Raw genomic sequence first — 24,854 nt, 5'->3', positions numbered from 1 at the left:
GGTATCTAGATGTTTGTACCGGGCTTTGACGGTCTAGACCAGGCGGCTGTTGCTGCCTCCTTTGACGTAGATGAACATTGCAATGTTTTACAGAATCTACAAGAGACGAGAGACAGTCTTGCAAAGGAACATTTGCCCTCCACCTCGGATGATGCGTTGCAGATCCCGGTTTGGCTGGCTACCCCAAGTTGGTGAATTGGTTCGAGAGAAGATAGAGAACAAGAAAGAATGTGGTCCCTCTTATTGAGCTCCAGTTCCGGTGCTTGGCGTGAAGGGCACAAGAACAGTCATTTTACCACCACTTCTAGGTCGTAAGGAAAACAGGTATATCTCCATTGACAATGTCAAGATACACAGAGTGGCCGATTCTTCTTAGTATGACACCGGCAGTCTCATGTCCTTCGATTTTGAGAAATTCTGTTTTGGCCCCGGCTTCTGATCCAGTGCCTAATGTTGCCCTTGAGATGCCTGCAATTTCTAGTCCTTTATTGAGTACACTGCCTGGTACTCTACTTGATGAAACTGACTACACTTACCCAACTGACTTATCGATGCCTGACTTGCAAACTCGCTTGGCTGCAGAATCCAGATTTTCATTTGCCACTGATTCACAAACATCGAGGAAACCTTGGAAAGTCTCTGTTTTAGTTAAATTGTTTAAAAAACATTTTTTGATTCCCCCATGGACCTACATTTGGTTGGTGCTTTTTTCAATTTACCTTTTCTTGTCAATTGGCTTTGTGGTGTATTTCTTTCAACTTGTCAATGGACACTATGTCGAGGAGAGAACATGCATTCGACATATCAATGGAACATTGGCTCCCCATTCCTCATCACACAGATTGAAGAGAGACTTAGCTTTTGTTAACATCACTGCTTGGCCTGTCTTAGATGGGATTGTATAGGATGGTGTATGTTTTCAAATTCATGGGCCCACTGAGGTCATAAATGTCCCTAATGTGCTTAGAGTTTCTATGGGGGAAGTAATTAAACAAAATATACGTTCTGATGATTATGATGTTCAGGCCGTAGAAGCTTTGTTTTCTGATTTGAAATATTATGGTGCCTTTGATGCTGAAGATTTGTATTTAGAATCGGCTAATTACGGTGATTTATATTGTTACCAATATTTTGGCAATCACTACCTGCAAAAAACTAATACCAGAGGAACACTGTAAATTATACACAATGGGAGCATTGTCCAGCTCCTCAGCTCCTATACAAGGCAGTTCTGCTTCCTTTTTGAAAAGGTTCACTTATTTTACTGATTGTATTCAGTCAATCCCAATGCATTTTATTTTAAGATGACCGAAAAGTCCACATCCAAAGTTAGACTTACCGATACTAAATTATTGTATTCAAAGTCCTTTCTAGACCAGTTAGCTGTAGGTGGCTACTAGTTGTGGAAGGATACAATTGACCTTAATTCAGTTTGGGATTCTAAAAGCTGGCAAGTGCAAGCACTGAGGCTTTGCACCGTGCATGCCTCATCCCGAACCATATGTTCTTGAATTCTACAATTTCACAGACAACATGCTTTGGATTGGCTACTACTAAAAAATTAAATGCTCCTTCTTTTCCTGATTGGAATAATGCCACTAAATTTTCATTGGTTGCTCTGGCACAGAAGTGCTGTTTCTTGCCAGCATCGTTTCCTGGGTTTGGCTCAAGGCTTTACACAGGTCAGGGTGGATCCCCATTTTGAAAATGGCCATTCTGTTACCACCTATTCTGTAGCCAAATTATGTCAGAATTGGCTCAAACATTCCACTTTGACGTCGGTTAAATTGCATCTATCTAAACTGACTGACGATGTTGATCTGAATGATTTTATAAAGGGCCCGGCTAACGGCAGATCTAAAAGATGGATATATGCTATTTACAACGAATTCTGGAAAACGTCCCAGATTGAGGCGGCTACCCACATTAGAGATATAGATCAGGCTAATTTAGAGAAAGTGCTAGCAGTTGTAGATAACAGCATTAATACGCTTTCTTCTCGCATTTACACGCTAAACAATATTGTATCATCTGTTGTTGATATTGTGCAGGATGAAGTGTCTGTTTTGTACCAAGGTCAAAATCAATTTCGTTCCATAATGCAGTTTGCATGGACTTTACAAACCCTAAAAGCTGGCAAAGTGCCATGGTATTGCATAAACACGTCATCATTGTTTGCCCCGTTTAATTTAACTGAAAAACAGCGTTTATTGTCAATGAAAGATGCATCCTTTTCTATGTTACACATTGAAAAGTTAGAACCATTACCGTTTTCTGTGGCAGAAGCCAATTCAGCAACGTGGCTTATCCACAGGTTAATAACTCTCCCGTTCCCTCTGTTCAAGTTCGAGGGGTGTATGAAGTACTTTGCAATTGGTAGATATGAACCTCTTGGAAGTGCTTATCTCCATGAAGTTTGGTCGCTTCTGTTTACCAATAGATGCCTTAGGGAGGGTAAGGAAGTTTATTTGAATGGTGAAGATTGCACTGAAACACCAGATCACTCATTGATGTGTAGACATATCCAAGTACATGGCTCTTGTAACCAGAATGAGCCGAATTTAGCCTGTATTTTGAAAGGTACACCGGTGCCTGCTATCGTGCCCACATTCACATTACTGGCAAATGGGAGTTATTTAATTTTAAACAACGAGGATTGCTGTGGGCTAATAAAAGGAATTGCTTATGTAGTTAGAGTCAGTGAACGTGTGGTTTGCTGTAAGAATGTAATGTATCTTCCCCTGCATGGGAAGCTTGATGTTTCCATCTGGCCCACGATTCCGACCTTGAAAGCAGAGTTCAACAAGATGAGTCGCATAGGAGCTCTATTGTCCCAGAAAGAAGTGCCCTCACATCTGCTCGTGAGACATTCGTCATTCACGTGGCTAACACCCGCACAGAGGTGCATGCTTTATTAAATACTGACTTGCCTTTACATTTCGGTGAATTAATTCGCACTATCTTTAATACATCCTCCACAACGGGGCTGGCACACTTTTTTAAAGTTATAAGCAGTGGCCTTGTGACTTCGTTTCAAACTATATTCGGTGTCTTCCCTGCTTTCTTTCATTCGATCTTTTCCAGCCTATTTGGTGGATTTCCCTTGCTGCTGGCTCTGGCTGCAGGCGTTCTTTTACTGTTTTGTTTAATACAAAATGGATGCACGTCCTGTGTTTCGAGAGGAGCTATCACAACTGGCGCTGTTTCGCAACCGAATGCTTGAGTACTATAGAGCGCTGCCTCTTGCAACCTTAAGTGCAGCTTATGGATTATCGTTTCGATTTTCCAATTTTACATGTGTCCAGCCTGTCTTTCATTGTCTGAGTTGCGATTTCTACTGGGCCCGGGATTTGTGTCTCTGCAATACGGTGTCTCCCGATATGGATTATAATCAGTTTATGAGCCCCTTAGTTGCTCATGAATTGCTTTGTTCTGACGGAGGGATTATGGCCTTTGCAGCGATGCATGGAATACTGGGGCGTTGGAATGTGTTCGCAGCGGCACAAGATTTCTTGGCACCCAGCTTCATTGAAAACCCACTGAGTTGTCCTCTGATGGTGCTAGAGGCTCCGGTACTTGAGGAGCATGTATTTTCTTTCCCATTGTTGAATTGGATGGCTGAATTATTTTCGGATGAGAACAGTGACTTCCTGTTGGAGGCTGTTGCTGCATATTTTGCATATTCGTTGTTAGGATGAGATATGTCATCGCTTCTCTCTCCCATAACCAAGGTCATTTATTGGACATCAAACATTTTTTATTTTTTTCAAGCTGTTACAAAAAATGTTCTCTGCCCCAGGCCTATTGAATTTTCTAAGGCCAATGACTCAAATTATTGGATTCGCATACCCCTTTGTATATGTGGATTGTTAAAGACGAATTTTTTTATTTTTATTTTTTACCTTGTGCAAATTTGTACTGACTGTCGTACTTGAACTCTGCATTCCAAAAATTTGCCCCTTATCTTATCCGTGCTCGGATCAAGGGAGGGTGTCATGTAGATAGGCTTTGCCTTCACACTGTGTTAAGTTAGCATGAGCTTATTAGATGCTTAAACGCCATTTTTTCTTTCTGCTGCTTCTGCACACAGCACATATTGTTATTAATGCTTTGAGCCTAGTAGAATATTTTGCTTCACACGAGAATAATATGTTTTCCTATTGTATCAGCTTTGCTTGGTAAGCTATGTCTGAACAGTAAGTGCCGTGGCCTTCAAGGTTATTTCAACACAGCGGTTGTTGTGAGGTCTGATCAGCGCACGTCCTAGACATAACACATGTGCAGCTGTGGCCAACTCTGGTTTTTGGCGTGTTTTAATAATGCACTGCGCAGAGCTTGCACACACACTTGATGAATATTCGCATGCAGAGAGCTGGGGTAGAAGATGATGTGATCCCTTTCTACTAAGACCAAAGGTATAGGGCCGCCCTTCTTAAACCAAAAGAGACCATCTTTAGATATAATATAATATACTAGCAAGGGAGGGTTAGACTGAGGTGACATTTAGTCTTCTTCCCATGCTTTCTCCCTTTTTATTTTATGGACTAGTAACTATGCTGATAACCTTGTTGCTTATAATATGTTTGCTTGTATTAGCTAAGATACTGCGCTTGAGAACACGGCACTAGAAATAAATATTTCAAACTTGCACGTGTCTTCATTTACTCCTCGTTCTTGATTGGTATGTTAGTATAACGAAAGAGTTTTCATGAGTTCCTTGTTACCTGAGGTGTTCTAAATCCATGTTCCGGGTTGTCTAAGCATTGGGGGTATGGAAGAACCAATGAATCACTGATTACTAGTCTGGTAGGGGATTTTGGATACTGAGGTGAGTTTTGGTACACCCTAATTCACATAGGTTCTAAGTCTCTATGCACAGTTCTGTGTAGGAGCAGAATCCCTGCGACATTGTGAGAGCAATTTAAGCAGCACATATTGCCTTTGTGGCAACACTCAACAGAAAACAAGTCCAATGCTATCTTTAAAAACGTCTATTCAATCACTGTGCAAGTTGTCTTCGTAACAGATATGTCCATCCAAAGTGTGTGTGTGTCTTTCACAAGATCAACCCATGTTCCCTCTGTACTTCACAACATCAACATAGAACTGCAAATGTCACAACGTTGAAATGTCCAAATGAAGATGATATGGTGAAGGAACATAAACGGTTTAAATAAAAAAATACATTGTTTGATATTACAAAATAGACACATTACAAATGGCAAAACAAGACCAAACGACAAAAATCCACAATACAGTATTAAAAAATTATGTCTTTCAGATGGTAGAAATAGTTCAGTTCAAGCAAAATTGCAGATGCAACACTTTTCACACAAAATACCTTGGATGCGTCACGCAAGCAAACAAAATGGGCCACAGGAAAGGTGATGCGTTGGTTCTTTACACTCAGGGAAGGTGATGCATCGGTTCCTTGCTCCAGGGGAGGTGATGCGTCAGTTCCTTACCGGAGAGGAGTTGATGCTTCGATTTCCTATTGCGCGGGGAGTTGAAGCGTCTATTTCTTATTGCGTCCCCCAACAATGCGACAGACTGCGTGGATTCTTGCAGGTGCACAGCAGGTCTTCTCCTTGGCAAAGGTTTCTTTTGATTCCCAGAAGTGATCTTAAAGTCTGGAGACTGGGCCCCTCTTTTTATACACCAAAATCCTTTGCTGCTGCTCAACTCCAGCCCCTGTCATCCAAAAGCCAGACATGCAATACACAAACCTAGCAGAGGTAAGAAAATACCTACTTTCTAAAAGTGGTATTTTCAAACACAGAAGGTAAAAATCACTCTCACCAAAAGATGCATTTTAACATTCTGAGTTCAGGCATACTAAACTTTATTTTTCCACCTTGTTCCCAGGGCCACTTATGTTTATAAGATGTTATAAACAAACTCCCCGTTCTGTCAGGACATGCCACACACATCAGGGCATGTCCTACCTTTCACATACAATTCACCCTGCCCACAGGGGACCTTGGGCCTACTGTTGAAAATTAGTACGTTTTGGTGAACATTATCTGCGCCATCTTGCCTCTTCCCCTGATGCCACACTTTTGTCGTGCGCGCCCGCCATTTTTTTAAGATGCCCCGATCAGAACGAACCCTTTTGCATGCCGCTGGCCCCTGACATAGCCCTTCGCCTTCACTAAGCCTGCACGCTGACCACCCCCTGCTTGCACCTGCCTTGAGTCATAAACCCCTCTTCGGCGCTGCTCTGCCCCAGGCCCTCATCCTGTTCCCAGCGCGACACCTCCCTGCTTCCCTTTCATGATCCCCGGCCCTTAGATGCAAACCCCCTTTTTTCCCGTGTGCCCGTTTTGTCTTCCCCGTTCCCAGGCCGACACCCAGCTCTGCCGATACCATTCCTTGCCCCTCCCCGTACAATAGAAAGCTTCCCCCATCAAAGGATCCCCGGGTTGATCAAAGCCCCCACTCCATGAGATCCGACCAAACCCCCCACATTCCGTGAATCGGCGGAATATCCAGCTGCGCGATACTCATCACCTGTTGTGACTAGGGTGGGGATTTCAACTGTAAATGTGTGTGGGAACGGGCCCAAAGGGGAGTTCCGGGAATGTCTTTTCCATACATCAAAGCTTTAACGTGAATGTGTAATCTACAATAAAGTCATAAAACAGTGTATAAGAGGCCAGGCCTCAGAAATGTATCTAGAGCACCTCAGAACGATACCTTCTGTCCGTTTCGTTGTGTTCTCCTCCGGAGAAAATAAAAACCTTGTTTCCTGCTTTCCAGTCTCCAGCGCCTGCCTCTTCATTGATTAAATAACTAGAGGGTCACAGAGGCAATACCGCCGGGCAAATATCGATTGTCCACGACCCGACTCAGGTTTTAACAATTGGCGTCCCAAGCGTGGGGCCCATCAGCGACTCGTGGATCCAGTGGGAGAGGTCCCGACGACAGAGTGAACGACTGCAACGATCGGGAGAGCTCTTGCCCAATAGACCCTCGTCTGGCAGCCGATCATCCGAACTTCACTAGTTCCGAACGGACCTCTCTCGAGTGATCTACGGTCCTGACTGGGGACCATCAGGAGTGCCGTGAGAAATACGAGAAAAAGAGGACGATCGGGCGCTGGATTCGGAAGACAAGAAACTGTCCACATGGTCCGGGTAAGGTCGTGTAATCACGACAAGTTGCGAAATGAGTGCTTGATTGTTTGATTGTTTAAAAATACTAGTATTGCTCTTTATTTATTTGGAGATTCACTGTCTACAAACGGAGAAACAACGGGCTCTCTCTTTGCAAGCAGTGGAGGATAGGTAGGGCAGCAGCCGTGCTTATTTTTTCTCCCCCACTCAATAATTACTTGAAACTGAACTGTTGTTCGCAAAACTATTGTTTCCTGGAGATTCCCTGTCTGCAAACAGGGAAGAGACCACCCTTTTTGCAGATAGTGAAAAGGGTAGGTAACGCAGATCTTTGCGGACCTACTCATTCTCCCCATTGTTATTTATTGGTCTTTTTGTTATTTTTTGATCCATGAGGTATTCACTGCCTGCAAACAACGTTGAATAGAAATATTCTGTCCAGTCTTTGCACCTAGTGATAAGATAGGCAGTGCTGACTTTTTAGTCCCTCGTTACGAGCCGTCATGTCTGTCTTCTCCCCACTGATTAATAGCCTGTTTAGCCCGGACCGTTTATTAGAGGTGGACCATATAGCTCCACTAGAAGGCACCCCTAATAAGGACATGTTCATAAACTATGGATTAGTCACCATAGCCTATAATAAATTGTGGCACAGGTATACCGAAGAGAGTCAAGACAAACAGTGGCCACTGGCAGGATCCTTTGACCTTGATAAAATAGAAACGTTAGAAATAGCCCTTCGAAATAATAAGACAACGCCAATTATGCTCGACAGTCTCGGTATGTGGCGCAGAGAGGCTATGCAACGACAGAGAAAAGACGAGGACAAACCAAGTAGAGAAATATACCGACAGGACAACCCCAGGACATCGCTACCCACAACTTATCCCCCGACACTATGCAAAAGACGACCAGACTTAGGGCCAGACCAATGCGCTTTTTGTAGGTATGTCGGACACTGGAAAGCCCAATGCCCGACTCTACTGAGCGTGAGTAAAGGCAAAGGGCCGACAGGAACGACAGACCGGCAGTACGAGAAAAAGCGCGAGACAAAGAAGAACCCGACTTACATAGACAGACCAGACAGAACCACCACGTTTGATTATGCCCGATGGCACAGATTTCGCCAGGACAATTTCAGCGGCATGCTCAAGTTCTCCTAGGTCGGGCAACGTCAAGACGGGAACCCAGCCTCGTTTCAAATTCACAGACGGAAAGAGATAATTATGACCAATAACTGTTTTATATTCGTCTTGGGTCTTTGTATGTCGTACTTGTACTGTCCCCCGTCTGAGTTTGTGTGTATGTAATGTACAAATCTGCGTCATCCCTCTACACGTGTTTCCGTGTTACTCAACCTCTGTTAGCAGAAACTTAGCATAAAAGCAACCTGGAAAGAAAGAAATGGTAAAACAAAATCCGTAGACCATTAATGAACTTGAACTTTTAATTTAGCACAACAAACAAGGAATGATAACGGTAAACTGTAGAAAATGAAAGTCAAACAGAACATTCGCCCCCCCCCCATTCTGGAACCTTCCAAAGTAGGGCAGGGTTACGGCTACGCCCAACCAACGGCAACCCATATAAGGCGGGCCCGGCCGCCAACTCTTGGTCAGGAAATCTTAACGTATGGGGGAGCCGGAGGAGAGGCAGGAGCCAGCAGCCGGGGCAGTTGTAGGTAGTCCCGCCACATGTCTCCTCAGCCAGCCGCAACGGGCCTGGATAGACTTAAGTAGTCCCGCCACATGTCCAGAGAAGAACGAGGCACCTCTTCCTTTTCTCTTCCGTAACAGCCGCAGCAGCTCTGGACGGCGGGATGTCCTGCACGTGCCTCCACAACAATTTGTCCAAGTTGGGCTGGGAGGGAGAGGCGACGCGGACGAGCCTCTCCCACCTCCACCGATAGGAGGTCTCCCAGCCCCCGGCCCGACGCCGAACACCCCCAGTCAGGCGATGGTGCCAATACTTCCACAGCACCGAACACACCATGGTGGCACCCCAGTACTTGCGCAGCACCGAACGTGCAATGGTGGCCATATTTTCGGAACACCGAACCTGCAATGACTGCACTGATACTCGTGCCGCGCCGAATGCGCGCCACAGGTGACCATACTCCCACAGCACTGAGCACAGGACTTGGGAAACACCGGATGTGGAGAGACCTTCATGCGGGGCGATGAAAAGGAGCGGCATGGAGTGCACCGGGAGAAGGAGACGATGCGAACGAGTCTCCCTCGCCCCCCCCAGGTGGGGGCATCACAGCTGCACCCCAGCTGAACGTCCCGCTTTCACACAACAGGGACCTCTTCCTTTCACTCCGAAGGATCTCTCCCACTCTTGCAAACTCGACGAGAGTGGCCCCTGTAGGGCCTCAAAATGGCGTCTGGGTCCGCTGGAAGGCGGGCCCCGGCCACTAGAGTAACTTTGACCGGCAATATAACTCGAACATTTGCCCCCTGGAGCACGAGCCCCCATCTCCGACAGCATCTCCGCAGCCTTGAAGATCCTACAAAGGTCCCCGGCGGAACCTTCGGCCTTTGCAGGCTTCCGATAAGGGACGGCTGCCTTGGTCGCCAACGAAGCAAACATGACATTGCCACTCCTTCTGTTAGCATGAATTCTAGAACTGCCGAAAAGGACTCTGGTCCAAACTGCCAGTAATGGGAAACATTTCCCCCTGATGCTGCTTCCGGACTGAGCCGGCCCCGCCCAAAATGGCGCTGGTATCAATCGGAACTTACGAACACCTCGTGGTGTTCCTTCGCACTAATATAAACTTGATGTTCTGAGATTTTATATGATCCTTTGTACACTTGGCTAGAAAAGACAAGGAGAACTCACTCGACGAACAGTATGAAAGGATCCCCGTTACAAATGTTGATTACAAATGTACGATGTATTATATTTTTATAACTGATGTAAACCTCATTTACGACGCACACGTACGGTATGCATATAGGAAATCTGATTACCACTATTATGATTATGCTTCTAAATTATGAAAATAAATGCCCCCGAACCCCCAGCCAATTAATAGACGTTTTAGTCTCTTACAAATGAATGAGTAAAACTTTCCGATGTTTTTATTGCTGCAAACGACACCCCCCACTGTACGCACTTTAGCCATTGCCACGACCGGCCAAATACGACCGCACCCTCATAATCCTCATGCTGAAATGATTTTGCAAAATAAAGTTTTTGAAACTATGGACGGGTATTGCATGCTTTATTTAAAAAAAAATGTGGGATCGGTGGGAAAGTTCTTTTCTGTGCACCCTACTCTGCTCTCTCTTTAAGGTTAAAAGAAGATGGTTGCCCAGCCCTGGAGGACGGATCGGATCGACAACACGACACTCCGCCTTCAAAGTACGCGACTGACTCATGAACTCTCGCGTAGAGGAAGACCTTGACTTCCAAGGATGGGTAAAACGAACGGTGTAAATGAGGGAATGTAAAAAGAGGGTGAAATGAAATAATGTAAATGTGATAAAGTACAACGTTCCAAAGTATCAGGGAACGGAGCTGACCCAAGAACCGAAGAACCTTAGAACGCCACAGCGTTGAAAGAGGTTTAAGGATCCCGATAGTGAGATACATCCTTTGACTAGATACCTCGCACTAAGCACCTCTGGTTTCCTTTTTACGTTTCCCCGCACACGACCTATATGGACACACTACCCCCCTCGACTCCAGAAACCATATCCCCGGGGACCCTGCCCCGAGGAGGAAAGACGAGTAAGAGGTAAGTAAAGGACTTATGAACCCATGTGTTTGAATATGCGCGAATACTGTCTCCCCCACCCCCCTTTTTCCTCCCTCTGCAGGTTACATCAGAGATTACAGCCGAGGTGTGGCGAAGATCTGAAGCCTTGCCATGTCTAATACACGAAGCGGACTAGCGCCGCAAGGTGGTGTCTAAGCACGCCTGCAAACTACTCACGTATCGAACAAACCCGAAAATTAGCACAACCTGATAAAAAAAAAAAATGATCACCCTTAAACCAGACCGGACGAATGAACCCATGTCACGTATGATGCGAAACTATGAGGGAATGTGTGTGTGTGACTGAGGCGTTGACCCAACTGGTCGAAGGACCAAGAATGCGAGAAAGTGCGACAAAATGGTACCTCCTTTCTTCTTTCCTTTTTCTCAAGGCACGTCCCCTCTACCCTGTCTAATGCTCAAACTGCATGATTACAAGATTCTAACGCAGACCCGTGAATGCCCTTTACTGTGTAATGCACTAAATAGCCTTTCTTGAATACACTGCCACCCTCTCTGTTGCACGTGTACTATTTAGCCTGCCGTTGCACTCTCTCTCTCTCTCTCTCTCTCTCTCTCTCTCTCTCTCTCTCTCTCTCTCTCTCTCTCTCTCTCTCTCTCTCTCTCCCTCTATTTTTGCACTCCCACTCTTCCGAGTGATTAGCCCCGAAATTGGCAGACTGCCACCCCTAGCACACCACCTAATTGGCTTCAAATACCGTCAGTATTTGCACAAAAACGTGTCTTTAATACAATCACCCTGAGGCCGCGTCATTACCTCTCCTTTTCCGCTAAAAGTCAATGAACCGAGGTTGGGCCGTAAGGGAAAGGACAGGTAAGACGACAGAGGTTCCCTAATCTGACCCGAAATAAGGGAACCACATGTCAGCGGCTCCTATGGTATAAAACAAGGACCTCAGAATACGCGACCCTCCCCTCCCCGAATTGTCGCAATACCCAAACCGGAAAAATGATCACCCCTGTTACCTCCCCTGTATCAGCCGCCCAAAAACTGGAATTATGAAACTACCCCTCATTTCCGGTTGTGAGAGATGGGTCGATTTATGCCCTTACCACAAGTTTCCTATGTCCCTGGTTGTTTCCCATAAAACCCCTGTCCTTCCTAATTAAGTAATCGGGCTGTAAAAGGTTACGTAGGATCCAGAATGATGTTTTACAAGGTTAACAGACTAGTCCAAGGTAAAGAAATCATCGAAATGAACCCCGTAGTAGTTGAAAAGCAGGATGCATCGATAGAAAGGAAATGTTTAGCCATGATCGTCTCTCAGCAAAATACCTGTGTAGTCGGCATATCTTTGCCAGGTTCGTCTCACGAAGGTGGGTCACCATCAGATGAACTGTCGTGACTGTAATAAATAATTGTAAAGGAAAGTCATAGTAAATCCAACAGGCCCGTCACCGGTCATTCATATGCCAGTTGTGAACACTAATATAACGGGCATTTTCATTCTTTGCCTGGAGCTGGGAGAGAAATAGACTTTTTGATTATCTTCATCTGCAAATTCTCTAAAGACTGTCTTTTCAAACTTGTTTAAGGGTACTGCTGTTGGAGGAGAGAAGGACCGGATGTGGGAGCACGAGGCCTGACTGCAGACTAAGGAACACCTGCGACATTAGCCAAGGCGAGACCACGACAGAAAAGAGCTGCAGGACGAGGCACTGTTTTCGACAACATGAGAAGAAAGGGTCGACCTGATGCCCCTGCTCGATGTCCAGTGTTGGTCGACAAGTCCCCGCTCTCTGAATTCGGTCACACGCCCGCCTATTTGAAGTCTCTCGTTTCCCTAGTTTGTTCCTAATTTGGCCTTGCTCCATCCCCCTTTTCCTCTGACCTACCCTATGGACTGTTTTGTACGCTCTTCTTCCATCTGAACTTTCTGACAATCACCTCAAAGGACACAGGGTGATAAGGACCTTTCCGACCAGAAACGCGAGGAAAGGGTCGTGCCCTGCAACGCAGAACTTAGAACAGAGCTGGACTTGTAGCTCCACCGCCGGTGCTCAACAGCGCCAACGAAAGGCAACAAAGAATGATGAGAACTCGTTAAACTTCGAACATTTGACATCCCCAATCGCCGTTTCTGCTAGACCTCATTTCTCTCCCAGCCGCCATTGTATTGATCATGCTCCAATCCGAACCTGATATATATGTAATAACCTGCCAGTATGAAATATGCTTGCTGCTCTCGCTACAGAATCGTTTTTGTATTGCATTCCTATGACTTTCCTGCTAAACAAATTGATCAAAGTTTATCAAATAGGCTCACCTCCTAAAAACTAGAAATGTTAAAATGTATTGTTTACAACTCTTTTCGTCTAGGGTTCCTACCGTTTTCTTTCTCATGCCCACCACAATAGAACCGAGTAGAAAATGAACCAGCAAGATGTCTTGAATATGTTAAAGGGAGGACTGTTGAAAATTAGTACGTTTTGGTGAACATTATCTGCGCCATCTTGCCTCTTCCCCTGATGCCACACTTTTGTCGTGCGCGCCCGCCATTTTTTTAAGATGCCCCGATCAGAACGAACCCTTTTGCATGCCGCTGGCCCCTGACATAGCCCTTCGCCTTCACTAAGCCTGCACGCTGACCACCCCCTGCTTGCACCTGCCTTGAGTCATAAACCCCTCTTCGGCGCTGCTCTGCCCCAGGCCCTCATCCTGTTCCCAGCGCGACACCTCCCTGCTTCCCTTTCATGATCCCCGGCCCTTAGATGCAAACCCCCTTTTTTCCCGTGTGCCCGTTTTGTCTTCCCCGTTCCCAGGCCGACACCCAGCTCTGCCGATACCATTCCTTGCCCCTCCCCGTACAATAGAAAGCTTCCCCCATCAAAGGATCCCCGGGTTGATCAAAGCCCCCACTCCATGAGATCCGACCAAACCCCCCACATTCCGTGAATCGGCGGAATATCCAGCTGCGCGATACTCATCACCTGTTGTGACTAGGGTGGGGATTTCAACTGTAAATGTGTGTGGGAACGGGCCCAAAGGGGAGTTCCGGGAATGTCTTTTCCATACATCAAAGCTTTAACGTGAATGTGTAATCTACAATAAAGTCATAAAACAGTGTATAAGAGGCCAGGCCTCAGAAATGTATCTAGAGCACCTCAGAACGATACCTTCTGTCCGTTTCGTTGTGTTCTCCTCCGGAGAAAATAAAAACCTTGTTTCCTGCTTTCCAGTCTCCAGCGCCTGCCTCTTCATTGATTAAATAACTAGAGGGTCACAGAGGCAATACCGCCGGGCAAATATCGATTGTCCACGACCCGACTCAGGTTTTAACACTACCTTATGGGTAACTAATATGTAGAAAAGGAAAGGTTTAGGGACTGGCAAGGGTGTGCACTTGCCAAGTCGACATGGCAGTCCCAGACTGCACACGGGCTCTGCAATGGCAGGCCAGAGTTACCTTTGACAGGCTACTTCTGTTGGTGGCACAATCAGTGCTGCAACCAACTAGCAGCATTTGATATACAGGCCCTGTGCACACACGGTGCACTATACTAGGGTTTGACAAGTAAATTAAACATGCTAATCATTGAATCACTAATCCATAACAACAATTTACAAAGGGAGCCCTTGCACTTTGGCACTGAACAGCAGTGGCAAAGTGCCCAAAGCATCTAGACCTGCAAAACGGAGTTCACACACAGCAAAAACACAGGAGGCAAAGGCAAAAATGCAGAGGAGACCCACACCAAAGGTGCCAGGTATAACATTGAATATATACTTATACTCATGTGAAGAAGTTGTCAATAACATCTTAAAGTAAGTCAGTTCCCTCCTTTTCACCACTGTCATCATCATTTGGCATTTCAACATCCTCACCCGGTGGCTCATCTTGGTCTTCTTCCTCTGCAAGGTACGGGATGTTCTGTTGAAGGGCTTTGTTATATAACATACAACATGCCATGGTGATTTTTGAACACCTTACTGGGTGAGTAGAGATGGGGTCCATCTGTCTTTCCAAGACATCAAAATCTGTCCATTAGGAGCCCAAAAGCTCGCTCCACTGGCCTCTGTGATCTTCCATGGCCCTGATTGAAGAAGACTTCCCCTCCTGTTGTTGGATTCCTCCGCGATTCTAACAACCATGGTCAATTAGGATAAGCTGAGTCTCCTATATAAAATGAAAAAAGAGACCAATAATTCCGTACTATTTTTGATCATTACAATTGAAATTAACCAAGAAAATATATTGTCATATCGTACTTACCAACCAGCCAGGCCCTCTCAGGTCTAAGGTGTGACATTTCCTGTGGTTTGCTAATGTTCCATAGTACAAAGGAATCACAGGTTGATCGTGGAAAATGCACACAAACGCTGGTGATGTACAAATCTGGTAAGCAGACAACTTGTACATTGAGAAAATGGAAGTTCTTTCGATTACGGTACATTTATTCTCTGGTGTGTGGCGGCACTAAGGCATTGTGTGTGCTATCAATTGCTCCAGCCACATGTGGTAAGCGACCCAAAGCATGCGAATGTCCCTTCACATTTGCAAAATCCTCATTTTCTGAAAAAGGTGTGAAGCTTTTGATGTGTGCGTCACTGAAGAAAGAACTTCTTGTAGCACCCCACTGAAAGTTGGTTCTGACATTCCAAAGTACTGCCACATTGTACTGGAATGATTCTGTGGCCAGAAAATGAAGTACTGCCATGGGGTTGTCTATTGGTATTATTGCTGTGTGATTCATATTGTGAGGAAGAAGATCTGGCTCTAACTGATGACATAAATCAAGAATTGTTTGCCTATTCAATCTGAATTTTTTGATGATATCTCGTTCTTTCATGGGGCAAGGTCTGGAAATGGTCTGAAACTTTCTGAATGTCATCTCCTCGCTCCCTGGGTTCATACGTCTGCATTTTAAATAATAAAAATGGAAATTTTTCCTAACATTTTTAAATCAAAACACACATTTCATGTAGTTATCTAAATATGTTTTTAATATAAGTATACACAGCAATAATATTTTTCTTGTTTCTTATTAAAATAACATTTTTTACATGTGTATTTTTTAATGTGTAAATAATACATTTTAAATTTACATGTAAATTGACATTTTAAATGTATCAATCAATTAGATGACTTGTAAAGCCCGACTACTCACCTGTAAGGGTCTCAAGGTGCTGGAGGGGTGGGGTGAGGGGGCTGCTGATCTGCCGAAGTCACTGTGATTCAGTCGAAGAGACTGGTTTTTAGGTCCTTCCTGAATTGAGACAGTGACAGTGATTACCTGAGATGGAAAGGCAGGGTGTTCCAGGTCTTTGCTGCCTTGGTCTTGTGGGTACGTGGGATGGTGGCCGAGGCCAGATGGGTGGAGCGGAGATCTCTGGGGGTGCGTGGAAAGAGAGGCCGTGGTTAAGGTATGCAGGTCCTGTGTCGTATTGGGCTTTGTAGGCGTGTGTGAGGAGCTTGAAGGTGATTCTTTTGTTGACTGGGAGCCAGTGGAGGTCTCTCAGGTGGTTGGTGATGTGGCTGCACCAGGGATATTGAGGATGAGTGCGGGAGGCATTCTACATTTTCTGCTGTTTCTTGAGGAGATTCTGGGTGATGCTGTCATAGAGTGCATTGCCGTAGTCGAGTCTGCTGCTGATGAGTGCGAGGGTGACTGTCATTCTGGACTTGGTGGGGATCCACTTGAAGGTCTTTTGGCAGCAGGCGTTGCCTGTGAAACAAGGATGATGAGATGGCGTTGAGCTAGTGGTTCAGGGTGAGCGCGGAGTCCAGGATGATTCCAAGGTTTTGTGCTTGGTCTGTGGGTATGGGGGGGTCCAAGATCTGCTGGCCAACAGGAGTCATCCCAGGCAGAGGGGGTGGAGCCCAGTATGGGGACTTTGGTCTTCTCTGAAATGAGGATGAGGCAGCTGTCCTTATTCCAGGTAGCAACAGCCTTCATTCCATCATGGGAGTTGTTCCTGGCGACTGTGGGTTCATTGGTGAGGGAGAGGATCAGCTGGGGATCGTAGGTGTAGGAGACGATGTTGAGGCTGTGGTTCCTGATGATGGCTGCGAGTGGGGCCATGTAGATGTTGAAGAGAGTGGGGCTCAGGGAGGAGCCCTAAGGCACTCCACAACTGATCTCTGTGGGTTCAAAGTGGAACATAGGTAGTCTGACTCTGAGCTCAACCTGTGAGGAAGGAGCAGATCCATTCCAGGGCTTTGTCCTGGATGTCGGCGTCGTGGAGTTTTGTGCATAGGGTGCAGTGGGAGACTGTGTCGAAGACGGTCAAGACGTCCAGGAGGATGAGAGCTGCAGTTTTGCCTCGGTCGAGGAGGTTGCGGACGTCATCTGTGATGGCGAGGATGGCTGTCTTGGTGCTGTGGTTGCTTTGGTAGCTTGATTGGGAGAGGTCCAGGATGTGGTTTACTTCAACTAACTCGGAGAGGTGGGCGTTGATGGCCTTCTCAATGGTGATGGATTAAACCCAGATCAGTTGACTGGGGGTGAGTGTTTGATTTGTTCAAGCGCTCCGTCCATCATCCCCTTTTGTATCGCTTTGTTCGCCCTAAGTGTGGCAGGGTATACTCAGACGTGAGTCCCTTGTTCACTTGGCCACTGGATTCAAGATAGATCTGAACTGGGGTGGCTGAGTGAACTAAAGAATGGTGATGGATTAAACCCAGATCAGTTGACTGGGGGTGAGTGTTTGATTTGTTCAAGCGCTCCGTCCATCATCCCCTTTTGTATCGCTTTGTTCGCCCTAAGTGTGGCAGGGTATACTCAGACGTGAGTCCCTTGTTCACTTGGCCACTGGATTCAAGATAGTTTCTGAACTGGGGTGGCTGAGTGAACTAAAGAATGGTGATGGATTAAACCCAGATCAGTTGACTGGGGGTGAGTGTTTGATTTGTTCAAGCGCTCCGTCCATCATCCCCTTTTGTATCGCTTTGTTCGCCCTAAGTGTGGCAGGGTATACTCAGACGTGAGTCCCTTGTTCACTTGGCCACTGGATTCAAGATAGCTCTGAACTGGGGTGGCTGAGTGAACTAAAGAATGGTGATGGATTAAACCCAGATCAGTTGACTGGGGGTGAGTGTTTGATTTGTTCAAGCGCTCCGTCCATCATCCCCTTTTGTATCGCTTTGTTCGCCCTAAGTGTGGCAGGGTATACTCAGACGTGAGTCCCTTGTTCACTTGGCCACTGGATTCAAGATAGTTTCTGAACTGGGGTGGCTGAGTGAACTAAAGAATGGTGATGGATTAAACCCAGATCAGTTGACTGGGGGTGAGTGTTTGATTTGTTCAAGCGCTCCGTCCATCATCCCCTTTTTTATCGCTTCTCATTGACCTTGGCGGGGAAGGGGAGCAGGGAAATGGGTCTGAAGTTCTTCAGGTTCTTTGGGACGGCAGAGGGTTTCTCCAGCAAGGGGTTGATCTCAGCGTGTTTCCAGTCTTCCAGGAAGGTGGCGGAGTTGATGGAGCAGTTGATAGTGCGGCAGAGTACGGGTGCGATGGATGTGCCGGCTCTGTTGAAGATGTGGTGAAGGCAGGTTGGAGGGTGCTCTGAAGTGGATGCTCTTCAGGATCTTGACGGTGTCATCAGTGGTGAGGGGAGTCCAGCTGAGCAGCGTCTGCTGTGGTCCGGTGTTGGGTGCAGTGTTTACGGTTGGGGTGCGAAGGTCTTGGGTATTAAGGCTGTTGAAACTGTTGTAGATCTCCTTAATCGTGCGGCGGTGGAAGGTGTCGAGGTTGTTGCAGAGGTCTTGGGAGGGTGAGATTCCTGCTGTCTCTGTGCTGGTTTTGGCAAATTCTTTGACCACAGCAAAAAGCTGTTTGCTATTGAGTGCGTTGGCATCGAGCCGCTTTCATTGTTGTTCTGATGAGTTGGTGGTGTGCAGTGACAGTGGTTTTGGAGGCTGAGTGATCTTCCTGGGTCTTGCTGCTCCTCCATTTCTTCTCGAAACGTCAATGGGTGCGCTTGGACTCATGAAGAATAGGAGAGAACCAGCTGGCTTTTCTGGAGTGTCGCTTGCCTGGGACTTTCTTCAGGGGGGCCAGTGTGTCTGCACAGTTGGAAATCCATCAATGGAGGTTGCATGCTGAGGTATTAGTGTCCGCGTATCTCAGTGGTGGGGTTTTACTGAGGGCGGTGGTGAACTGTTCTTCTGTGGACTTTTTCCAACTTTTGTGAGGTTAGCGGTGGTGTACGGGTGTTTAGTGAAGCAGAAGTTGACGCAGCGGTGGTCGGTCCAAGGAAGCTCAGAGTTATGGCTGATGATGATGATGTCGCTGGTGGAGAAGATGGGGTTGAGCGTGTGTCCTGATGAGTGGACTGGAGAGGCGACCCGTTGTTTGAGTCCGACGGTGGCGCGGTTCTCCATCAGGGATGCAATGTTCTTATCATTGAGGCTGTCCAGGTGAAAGTTGAGGTCACCAAGGAGTATGTAGTATGATGAGGGCTGAAAGCCCGAAACCGGTCCTATGATGCTTGTTTCCAGTCCAGGGAGGACCTGGCTTGGCAGTTCCGGCTGGACTCTTCCCATGGGGCACAGTCAAGACTGATTTGCATATGGCTAGGTTCAAACTGGAATGGCATGGTGAGCAAAAAAACGATGGATTTAGGCCCAGATCTCTGTACTGGGGTGAATGTATGACATTGTTCTGCATTCTGTCCATCAATTGTTGTTTTTGCAACTGTCTAACAGTTGTCGCAGCACATATATTTTACACTAGAAGAACTACTGTGCAATAAATACATATTGTAACACACCGACTGTTTCTTCTGTGTAACTCTCTGAGACGAAGTAAGTGAGCACGAGTGACTGAGCGAAAGGTAGTACATTGTTTCCACGATCCTGGGGGATTAGGGTTGTCATGTTCTAAGGTTGCCAGAAACTATTCTCTCCCCGATAAGAGGAGATTCTAGTGGCACTGTGAGGTAGCTAATGCAAACAGGCTAACATACTCAGTGGTGGTGCTCGGAGTTAATCTGCCACCAATCCTACAGTTTATGTCATCCAAACGTGCAGGTCTTGTATGGGTAATATAGGAACTACACTACACTGGCTCTCTACAAATACCCTTCAGATGATAAATTGTGCAGAAGGAGACCACATTGCTTGTTATATTTTTTATTGATGTATTGTCAAAATCTCTGAGATCCAGTCACCTGTTATCGACTGTGCCATTTAAGAACCATGAAAATTGTAAATGAATAATAAAGTGTCAAGCTAGAAGTTGTCCCATGACCACTTCATACAATCTTGTTTGAGAGTTGGAATTAGAGTTGGAGTGGAACTGTAATTTCATTCAGTGGAATGCCGATCTCATAGTGACTATATATTATTTTTGTGTTTCAGGTGTTAGTCTCTGGGACATGGAGTCCATAGGTAAAGATGTGCGTGTCACACAGCAGCTTAAATCAGAATTCAAATTCATAGCCTCTGATAATTTTGAAGACAAAGCTTCTGCCATGGGCATCTCCGGCTCCTTAAAGGCAAGTTTTCTGGGAGGTTTGGTTGACGTGGATGGAGCAGCAAAATATTTGAAGGAGACAAAAACCACTAAGCACCAGGCCCGTGTTACTCTACAGTATTCTACAACAACAAAGTTTGAACAACTGACCATGAAACATTTAGGACCTCACAATATCACATATCCAGGGATATTTGAACAGGATATGGCAACTCATGTGGTGACTGGTATACTGTACGGGGCAAATGCATTCTTTGTATTTGGCCATGAGGTATCCTCTTCTGAGAGCATCCAAGATATACATATGGATTTAATGGAAACCATAAAGAATCTACAAATGTTTCCCATTAAAGAGGCAGGAAAAGCTAACTTTAATGAAATTGAGAAGGTGAAATCTCAGAAGATCAAATGCACATTCTGTGGAGACTTTTCTTATCAAAACACAATCACTTCTTTTGAGGAGGCCATTACTATCTATCATATGCTCCCTTCGCTTCTAGGTACAAACGGCGAAAATGCAGTACCTGTAAAGATCTGGTTGTATCCACTGATTAACCTGGACTCCCGAGCCTCTCGGCTGGTGCGCAGTGTTAGTCCTGTTCTGTTAGAAGATGTCCAGGTTGTCATTGAAGAGCTAAGTGATATTGACATTCAGTGTAATGACTTGATGACCCATCCAGTTGTTATAGACCTCCCTCATATCAATAGTAAAATCCAGCAATTCAGAAACCTCTGCAAGCAGTTCAGACTCACCTTCCAGAAAGACCTTGCTAGAGTCCTTCCAGCTGTCCATGGGGGCAGGGAAGGTGAGAGTGCACTGTTGAACATTTTAACTGCCAAAGATCAATCCCCGTTCAGTAGCCAACAACTCAATACATTTATTGAATCAAAACAGGAAGAGATCACTTTTGTAAGCTCATATCTTAATGTGCTAAAGGAATTGAAGCAAGTTAAAGTTCTATTCTCTCAGTGGGAAAGAAGCCATGTACTACAAGATCCAAACATTGAGTTAGTAGTCTCATTTACATTCACCTCATTACAAGAAGAGGACCTGCATTTATCAGACCTTAAACACTGTCTTCTTGTACAATATATGAAAACAAGTCTTCAACCAACCTCCCAGACTCCTGAACTAGAGAACACAAGGTCTAGGAGGTGGTTTAACAATGACATCATCAATCAAGAAACAAGAACAAAAGTCAAAGAGTTTATTGATTTTGCACGTGTTAATACCTTGAATAAGAAGATAAGTTTTATAGTATCCTCTGTTCCAGATCCTCATAATCCTGGGACTTCAATTTACCTGTATGACCATGGTGTTCTGATAAACACTGCTTTTCATCCCCCACGATTAGAGGCCCCTACAATTGATAGAATATCTCATGACAGTGTATGGATCACATGTACTCCAAGCCCTGATGGGCGTGATCCTATTCTGAGCTATTGTGTGGAGTACAGGCTAATGAGTGAACAGTGTTGGAATGTCATAGAAGGAAAAGACACCAGTAAGGGGTTCACTGTGACAGGCCTTCAGCCCAACACTTTGTACCAGTTTAGACAATCCGTAGTAACGACTCGGTGGGTCACATTACCAAGTGACACCACAGACATGGCACAGACTCTCCCTTGTAGTCCACCATGGAACTTGACAGGCCTGAATGAAACCCCGAATTCCATCATCCTCACCTGGCAGGAGCCTGACAGCATTGGTGTTGGGACGAGGATAAATCACTACAAGGTTGAATACTTGGAAGAGCCTAAAGACAACAACATCTGGCTGGAAGAAACAACTGGAAAGAAGACCGAGTCCTACACTATTGAGAGACTCAAACTTGACTCTTTGTACAGATTCCGCGTGTCAGCTATCTGTGAAAATTCCGGAAGCAGTGCACCAAGTGTGGAGCATGTCTTTTCCACTTCTCTGGGTAAGAATCTACACTGGACATCCTTGCACAAAAAGTGTTTAGTTCTGTCTAGGGATTATTTACTAGGTAGAAGTAGACCTATAATACCAAAAGGTACAAACACTTCAATAGGCATACTGGCAAGAGTCTTTTCAGAACAACCTCTAGGATTATGAAACACATAGCACATGTATCAACTACCTAATGATAATGTCCTTGATGGCAAATAAAATAAGAAGCTCAACATATGCTCTGTTCAAAGCAGTGTCCTTATTAAATCTGTATCAAAGACAACATTAAAATGTCAATTCTTTCATTGCATTTATTTTATTTTAATTTAGTGTGTGTAAAACACGCTAAAAATAAAAGCTGTCTAGCCTTTTGAGGCAACTGCAACATGCCTGCAAAACCTTTGCCTGATCATGTAGAGTCATGTTGATAGCAACAGGTCAAGAGGATAAAGTGTAATGAATGTCTCTCTGAAAGCTGAGAGGATGGATTGGTTCTTTAGGTATGGGCTTAAGGCATTCCAAAGTTGGAATCCCTGTACTTGATGGGTCCAGTCCTTTGTGTGAGTTAAATCTAGTTTGGCTTATCCTGCCTGAAGTTACACAGTTGTGGTTCTCCTGGTCTGAAGTTTCTGTTGGTTATGTAAAGGGTACCAGCTTCCGCTTCAGCTTTGGCTTGGGATATTGTAGGTTCAATCAGACTCTTTCTGTTTGATTCTGTGCACCTTTAGAGGGCGCTTCTGCAAAGTTTTACTTGGTGCCACAAAATGCAGTACGTAGCAGAAATTCAGCTGAGGCAGAATCAAAATCCCTGTGCATTTTATATGGCGGCTCCATTGAGGGAGTGGGTGTGCCTTTCTAAGCAACAGGGAGAAGAGTTGGCCTAACGGCTAAGGCAGTCGACCTCAAATCTCGCAACTGGGTTCGAGTCTCGGCAAAGACAGCTGAACATCCTGTGATTTAGGGCAAATCACTTACTCTCCCCGCGCCTAACAAAAAAATTAATGTGTCCTCATGTAATGCAACTGGTGCTTTGTAAAGCGCTCTGATACCTGATTCGGGTCAAGTTTGCGCTACATAAAACTGTAAAAAAAAAAACAGGAGTTCCTTCAGGTGGACACCATGTAACCACCAATTCCTCACCTTTAGAATGCCCCCCAGTCTGAATCCGGAAAGTTTCATTGCAGTGCTCCCATGAGCCGCTAGATGCCTCAATGTGGCTTAGTGGTGAATTTGCTCCGCCCTGGTAGCGCTGGAGCGGAGTGTAGGAAACTGACTCTATATATACTATACCAAAGTAAGGTATTGTGTGCACTGAGTCCAGTGGATTCCCAAAGATTTACAGAGGTAAAAGTTGATAATACCTTACTCTGTATTTGTGGTAGTGTGGACGAGCAGTAAGGCTTTATCAGAGGATAGTGTTAAGCATTTATTGTACACACTCAGGCAAGAAATTATGTCAGATTCTCACCAGACTAAATCCAGACCAATTGTATAAAAAGTTGTTATTTTTATTACTAGAACCGAGTCTCAACTCAGACCAATTGTTGGTATAAAGTTACTTCTTTTGCTATATTTTATTTTTAGAACCAAGCATGACATGGAACAGGTGGGTAACGTTTTACTTTCACAGACAGGTTAATAAGGATTTGCAAGCTTAATGAATCTGACTTTACCGGTTGGTACAATGTTAAAAAACAGTTGTAAATACTTTTGGATTACTTTGTGGTTACTGGTTAGATTACCTTTTCCACTCAGTGTGCTATGCCTAGATATGACAGTGGGACATTTCCTAGCAAGGGTTAGTAGAACACTTTTATGTTAAAACACAGCTACTTTGGTTTCTATACAAGCACTAACACTCACAACTTCAATGCAATCCTATAGAGGAAAATGTGGTTATCGGTTTGTAGGTAAATAATCGATCGTAGGGTTGAGTTTCTTGTGTTAGAACAAGGGTTTCCCCAGGGTCAAGAATGCACTCAGAGAGCACACTCGGCACCACTAGAGCGGCCAGGTGCATAGTGCTGAGGCCCAATGTTAGCCTATGGGGCCAGGGGGTCAGTTGTTAGTGGCTGCTTTCAGGCAAGCCACAGGGTTGAGGGAGCAAAGCTCCTAGTGTTAAGCTCAGGGCAAAGGGGGATCCAAGTTAGCACATAAAGTGCACCCATAGCTGCGGCCAGGTAAAGGGTGCTGGTTTGGAATCGGGTGCCCTGTTGTTTCCAATGGGAGATCTCCTGTCAGAACAAAGACTGCAGGCTCAGGCACAGAGACTTTCTGGAGGTGACCACCAGTTGGAGAGGTAAATTGGAATGCAAGGGGATACCTGGACACCGTTGATTGGGCCACCCAAGGCCGGGGAGCGTTGGGTGCAGGGGTTTCTGCAGGCGTCTAGTTTCCTTACCAGCACTGGTTGCTGTCGGGGTACCCTACAGATAAAGGCTGCAGGTGTTGTTAGGAGACTTGAGGGAGGGCAGGGATCACCAGTTAGTGGGTCAGATTCACTGGGGGGACCTCCTCATTGTTTTGGGCCACTCTAACTCAGGTTGTGGGCGCCAGGTGCAGAGTGATGCAGACTAGCGGATTTCGCCGGAGCCTGATTCTTGAGCAAGTCCGGTGCTTA

At 45.5% G+C, this 24,854-nt stretch overlaps 1 protein-coding gene across 3 annotated transcripts in view; it reads left to right on the top strand.

Moving 5' to 3' along the window:
- LOC144756195 (stonustoxin subunit beta-like) overlaps positions 1–24,854 on the top strand; it is a 223,551-nt gene that overhangs the window by 63,300 nt on the left and 135,397 nt on the right. For all 3 annotated transcript variants that reach the window (XM_078645799.1, XM_078645800.1, XM_078645801.1), the window contains exon 3: positions 20,205–22,244. In XM_078645799.1, the coding sequence (XP_078501925.1) occupies positions 20,205–22,244 (2,040 nt within the window). The remainder of the gene's footprint in view (positions 1–20,204; positions 22,245–24,854) is intronic.

This window comes from Lissotriton helveticus, chromosome 5_1, assembly GCF_964261635.1.
Source record: "Lissotriton helveticus chromosome 5_1, aLisHel1.1, whole genome shotgun sequence".
NCBI lineage: Eukaryota > Metazoa > Chordata > Amphibia > Caudata > Salamandridae > Lissotriton > Lissotriton helveticus.
Note: the sequence above shows the minus strand (reverse complement) of the source record. Positions and strands in the feature narration are given on the sequence as shown.